The sequence below is a fragment of the Erinaceus europaeus genome, chromosome 7 (genome assembly GCF_950295315.1).
Source record: "Erinaceus europaeus chromosome 7, mEriEur2.1, whole genome shotgun sequence".
NCBI classification, from domain to species: domain Eukaryota; kingdom Metazoa; phylum Chordata; class Mammalia; order Eulipotyphla; family Erinaceidae; genus Erinaceus; species Erinaceus europaeus.
In genome coordinates this window covers 112,073,760-112,079,846 of record NC_080168.1, presented here as the reverse complement: position 1 = coordinate 112,079,846, position 6,087 = coordinate 112,073,760, and the positions used below count along the sequence as shown (strand labels likewise).

General features: G+C 54.8%; 1 protein-coding gene across 1 annotated transcript; it reads left to right on the top strand.

Moving 5' to 3' along the window:
* The first annotated feature begins 569 nt into the window (after window positions 1-569).
* On the top strand, window positions 570-5,120 carry KRT18 (keratin 18). The gene is made up of 7 exons (XM_007518203.3): window positions 570-1,195; window positions 1,887-1,969; window positions 2,603-2,759; window positions 3,287-3,451; window positions 3,553-3,678; window positions 3,966-4,189; window positions 4,940-5,120. The coding sequence occupies exons 1-7, from the start codon at window positions 572-574 to the stop codon at window positions 5,058-5,060; spliced, it is 1,500 nt and encodes a 499-aa protein (XP_007518265.2). The 5' UTR covers window positions 570-571; the 3' UTR covers window positions 5,061-5,120.
* Window positions 5,121-6,087: the final 967 nt, after the last annotated feature.

Sequence of the window (6,087 nt, the reverse complement as noted above, 5' to 3'; positions counted from 1 at the left end):
TACCACCTGTTCAGGAGGACTATGTGTTCCCTCCAGCAGGTGAGTAAGGCTGATAAGGGCTGGCAGCGGTGAGTGCCATCCTCTGTCCACTGAGCCAGCCTGCCCCAGGGCCAGGTGAAGAGGGCTTTCTGAGAGCGGGCTTGTTCATTCTGTGTGAATGGGAGCCTATGACTCTAGTACTGCAGAGTGTTTGGGGGATCAAGTGCCTTAGGGGTTCCACAGATACACCAGCAGACTTCAAAATCAAACTCTGGGACTGAGTTCCTCTCCCTCTTTTCCAGCCCCCAACTTTTTCTTCCCCTGAGCTGCTGGGGCTCTCCATTCCCTCCAAGCGCCTCTATGCACGTGGGGGTCCCGGGCTGCGGACAGCTGGGGAGACTCTCACTTGTTCCTTCTCTCTCACCAGCGTCCCCCTCTTCCTAAACTGTCACCCTGCCAGCACCTCCTCTATCTGGGGGAGAGGGACAGAACGTCATTTCCTGCCCTGCTTGGACCAATGACCCCTGTCCCCCCACTGTGGCTGCTGGCGCGGGAGCCCCTCGGAGGGGCTGGCGGTGCTCTCGGAAGCTCCATGGAGGGTGGGGGGCGGCAGCTGAGACCCTGTCCCGAGGCGCCGAGTCCTGACCGCCTAGCCGCGCACCTGCGTCCCTCTTGCGCGGCCGGAGGCGGGGCCAGACCCGATGTCCCCACCCCTTCCCTGGGGATAAAACTCCAGTCAGCGACCCAGCCCGTGAAAGACCTGAACCTGAGTCCTGTACTCTCGCCTCCCCGCCTGAACAGCATGAGCTTCACCACTCACTCCATCTTCACCAACTACCGCTCTCTGGGCTCTGTCCAGTCGGCCGGCCACCGGATCCGTCCGGCCAGCAGCGCTGCCAGCGTCTATGCGGGCGCGGGGGGCTCGGGCTCCCGGATCTCCGTTTCCCGCTCCTCCACCTTGCGTGGGGGCTGGGGATCCGGGGGGGTGGTCTCGGCAGTGGCCGGGGAGCTGACGGGCATGGGCAGCATCCAGGGCGAGAAGGAGACCATGCAAGACCTGAACGACCGCCTGGCCTCCTACCTGGAGCGCGTGAGGAGTCTGGAGATCGACAACCGGAAGCTGGAGAGCAAGATCCGAGAATACCTGGAGAAGAAGGGGCCCCAGGTCAGAGACTGGGGCCATTACATCAAGAGCATCGAGGATCTGAAAGCTCAGGTACGGGGGCGCCTCACCCAGGAGCAGCACCCGAATTCCAGCACTCCCTTATCTCTTTCTCTCCCTCCCCTGGAATTCCTGTTCCAAGGACAGAACGTAATAGGACGCACTGCCCCCTAGCCCCCTACTCACCTCCCCCTTGCCCTTCTCCACCCAGAGGCTGTGTTTCCACACTCATTCACCCTGGCCACAAGACCTGCCGCTGAAAGGAAGGGCCCTTTCCCAGGAGGCAGTGGGGTGTGGGGGTTGCCAACATGGGGGGAGCTTTGCAATATGGAGGGAGCTGGGACAAGGCCCACACAAAGGACACTGGCTCCTGGCCCAGTGGGGACAGTTGGAGGGTTAAGCGGATGTGGTAAAGGCTGAGTCATCTAGGAGTAAACAGAAGGCCTACCTGTGGGAGGGGAGGGGCCTTATCTGGAGGGGAGTAGTGAGCAGGTGCACTAGGGAGAAATGCCAGAAGGCCTGTTCATGGCTGCTGCTGGTGGCACTGGGATCTGGGGCCCCCAGAAAGCAGCAGCAGTGTGAGGTGGCGCGGTAGAAGGAATAGGTAGGTGTACAAGAAGAGCCTGTGGCTAGTCTCAGAGCCAGGAGGGTTTCACTGAGGCCTTCTACACCCTTCCTCGCCCTGGCTTGCCACTGGCTTCCTGTTCATGCAGCCACCTCTCTCCACACCCACCCCCCTCCCCAGATCTTTGCGAGTTCCATGGACAATGCCCGCATCGTGCTGCAGATTGACAATGCCCGTCTTGCTGCTGATGACTTCAGGGTCAAGTAAGGCTGAGAACTAGGGAGCTGATGTGGAGCTCAGAACTGTGTGGTCCTGGGCTGGACTGGGCTGGGCTGTCTGTAGCAGCATCTAGATGGATGAGGGTTAGGCTTCATCAACTTACCCATTCATGTAACCCAGTTAGGAAAACTGTCCCCCAAGTGCCATGCACATCAGAATTTCTACCTGACCACTGACTCAGGTTGCTGGCTTAGTGGGCCTAGGGGGCTCTTAAGAAGTGGCTTTGGGTGGTCCGGGAGGTGGCGCAGTGATAAAGCTTTGGACTCTCAAACATGAGGTCCCAAGTTCAATCCCCAGCAGCACATGTGCCAGAGTGATGTCTGGTTATTTCTCTCTCCTCCTATCTTTCTCAGAAAGAAATAAAATATTTTTTAAAACTTTTTTGCATTATGCAGGCTAGGGAGACTGCATAATGGTTATGCAAAATGATTTTTCATGCCTGAGGCTCCAAAGTACCAGGTTCAATCCCCAGCACCACTGTAAGCCAGAGAAGATCAGTACTCTAGGAAAGAGAAAAATAAAAGAGGAAAGAAAAAAGAAAAAGGAAGAAGAAAGAAGCATGGCTAGAGAAAGTTCTGAATCAGAGTTGGGCCCTCTAATCACTCGCACTCCCACAGGTATGAGACAGAGCTGGCCATGCACCAGTCTGTGGAGAGTGACATCCATGGGCTCCGCAAAGTCATTGATGACACCAATGTCACTCGCCTGCAGCTGGAGACGGAGATCGAGACTCTCAAGGAGGAGCTGCTGTTCATGAAGAAGAACCATGAGGAGGCAAGCAGAGCCACTAGCCAGCATGCAGCCAGGGCAGCGAAACAAGTCTGGGTGGTAGACCGGGTGGGGAAGGCCCCTGCAAGTAGCCCCACAGGGAAGTTTAGAACCAACAACCTGGATTCTCTTGAGGCTGTGGGCATGCTTGAGCCTCAGGGTGATGAAGCTGAGAGGCCGTGGGTAAGAGAAGGAGGTGAGAACAAAGGTAGAAGCAACAAGCAAGAAGGACAAAGGCATGAGCAGACAGGGTGGGAAAGGCTTCCTAGAAGGGAGAATGTAGAACAGTTAACAAGAGAGGAGCAAGAGGAACAGGGCAAAGGGAGCAAGAGAAAGCATGAGAAGTGAGTGGGCAGCCTTTTACTCACCTGGAACTCATCTAGAACCAGTACTGACCAGAGTGCAAATCCCAGTGTCCCCTCTGTCCTCATCTCCCCCTGCTCCCCTCAGCCTTCTAGGAGAGGCAGCCCGAGGTCAGAACCTTCCTGGAGCGCTGGCCTCAGCCCTTTCTCTCTTGTGTCCCTCCCCTCCAGGAAGTAAGGGGTCTGCAAGCCCAGATTGCCAACTCTGGGCTGACTGTGGAAGTGGACTCCCCCAAGTCTCAGGACCTCAGCAAGATCATGGCGGACATCCGGGCCCAATATGACGAGCTGGCTCAGAAGAACCGAGAGGAGCTGGACAAGTACTGGTCCCAGCAGGTGAGTGAGGGAAAGTGGTAGGTATGGACCAGACACAGAGACCTGAGGGTTTGGGGAGGAGGCTGACAGGGAGGGATCTGAGGACCATGACTGCCCTGCAGATCGAGGAGAGCACCACAGTGGTCACCTCACAGTCCACTGAGCTCGGAGCTGCTGAGATGACACTCACGGAGCTGAGACGCACGGTCCAATCCTTGGAGATCGACCTCGACTCCATGAGAAACCTGGTGAGACACCCTCACTCTACCTGCTCCAACTCCTCGTGGCCCCTGACCTCTGCCAGCCTCACGCCCAAGTCTCCCCTTTCCACCATCAATTCCTTTCAGCTTGCAAGAGCTCTCTCTCTCTCTCTCTCTCTCTCTCTCTCTCTGCATTCCCATGGTCCCCCTCCCTCTAGCCCATGGGAGGCTCTCAAAAAAGTGATTCGTTCTGGGTTCAGAAGGCTCTGCTAAAGTTGCAGGCTCCTTCCCTTTACGTTGGCGCTCACCTGACCCTTCTCCCGGTGCCCCCATAGAAAAGCAGCTTGGAGAACAACCTGAGGGAGGTGGAAGCCCGCTATGCCATGCAGATGGAGCAGCTCAATGGGGTCCTGCTACACCTGGAGTCGGAGCTGGCCCAGACGAGGGCAGAGGGGCAGCGCCAAAGCCAGGAGTACAATGCCCTGCTGAATATCAAGGTCAAGCTGGAGGCTGAGATCGCCACCTACCGCCGCCTCCTTGAAGACGGAGAGGACTTCAAGTGAGTGGGATGCATGCTGGGGGCAGGGGAGCACTTCCCCAGAAACCTGAACTCGTGTAAAATGCTCCCTTGTGCCTGTTCATTGGTTCCCACTGAACACTGGTCCCCTGTGTCTCCAAGGGAATTCCAGGGGTTCCCTCCTAGAGGAGGGAGCCTCCACAATAGGCCCCTAGCCACACTCACTTAAGAATACCAGTGGAGGGAGTCGGGCTGTAGCGCAGCGGGTTAAGTGCAGGTGGCGCAAAGCACAAGGACCGGCATAAGGATCCTGGTTCGAGCCCCCCGGCTCCCCACCTGCAGGGGAGTCGCTTCACAGGCGGTGAAGCAGGTCTGCAGGTGTCTGTCTTTCTCTCCTCCTCTCTGTCTTCCCCTCCTCTCTCCATTTCTCTCTGTCCTATCCAACAACGACAACAACAATAATAACTACAACAATAAAACAACAAGGGCAACAAAAGGGGAAAAAATGGTCTCCATGAGCAGTCAAGAGGTGACATCAATAACAACAACAATAATAACTACAACAATAATAAAAAACAACAAGGTCAACAAAAGGGAAAATAAATAAATAAAATATATTTTAAAAAAAGAATACCAGTGGAATTTGGCCTGGTATGGGGGTCGGTCCCCTTTATGGAAGTGGTGACCATTTGGCCACAAAGCAGGGATCTGAAGACTAAGACTTCTGTGTTGTGTGTCTCCTTTCTGTTCTGTGGACCTTTCAGTAATTGGCGTTTGATTTTTCTGTTACAGTCTGAGTGATGCCCTGGATACCAATAACTCCATGCAAACCATCCAAAAAACCACCACCCGCAGGATTGTGGATGGCAAAGTGGTATCCGAGATCAATGACACCAAAGTCCTGAGGCGCTGAGGCAACAGAAGCGGGGTTCCTTTTGTAGAGCAGGTCAATAAACACTGACAGGTCACTGCACACCCCTGTGTGTCTTTCATGTAAGCACTTAACCAGGTGCGCCACCACCTGGCCCTACCCTTGTGTGTCTTTCTTGGATGTTTCCATACTGTCCAAATGCCCTGACCCAGTGGTCTTGTCTCTGATCAAGGAGAAATCAGCTTTAACCTCTGGGGTTTAATAAAACTTGGGGAGTATGCAGAGGAGGGGTCTGGCTTTGGAAACACCTCAAAGAAAGAAGAGAGAAGTATAGATGGGATGGGCCAAGGGCAATGGGGGGGGGGGACCACACTAGAATAGTAGACTCTAGCCTTGAGGAGACCTTATGATCATACGGCCTGTGTTCCTTAGCAGAAATCTGAGCCCAAGAAGAAAGGGGAACCAAAGACAGAGGACAAAAGAAAGAGGAAGAGGCAGACCCAGAGCACACAGGTGGCCGTCCCCATGGCTGATCCACTGCCCAGCTTCTGCCCACCCCCGCCCACATCCAGCTCCCAAACTTAGTCTCCTATGCTCTGCTCATGCATACTTAGTTGGGATATGATTTTCGGGTGCCAGTCATCTGACTAGACCTGGCGTGAATGTGGCTGATGCAAGTGAAGAGTCTACTCAGTTCGTGGTGCCCCCAAGTAAGCATCTACTTCAGTGAACAGGGCACCTTATTCAATCCAAATGTCACAGCACCATGATCTTAATTAGAACTGTGTTCTCTGATAGGAACTACAATAGTTCTAAAAAAAACTGCTACCTCTGAGCTCCTGGGCTCTACTGCCAGGGGGAGACATCCTACTTGACAGCAAGGGCCCCAGGGAAGTGTGTCTGTCCTTTCTTAACCCCATCTTCCCTGAAGAAAGATAAGAGTCACCTGACCCATCTATTCCCTTCTTCCCCCGGCCCCTCCTGCCAGGAAGCCAACTCCCCCCACACACACACAAAGGAGAGACCATGGCCAGGAGCCAGGGGCCTGGGAAGAGAACAAGTCCGGCAA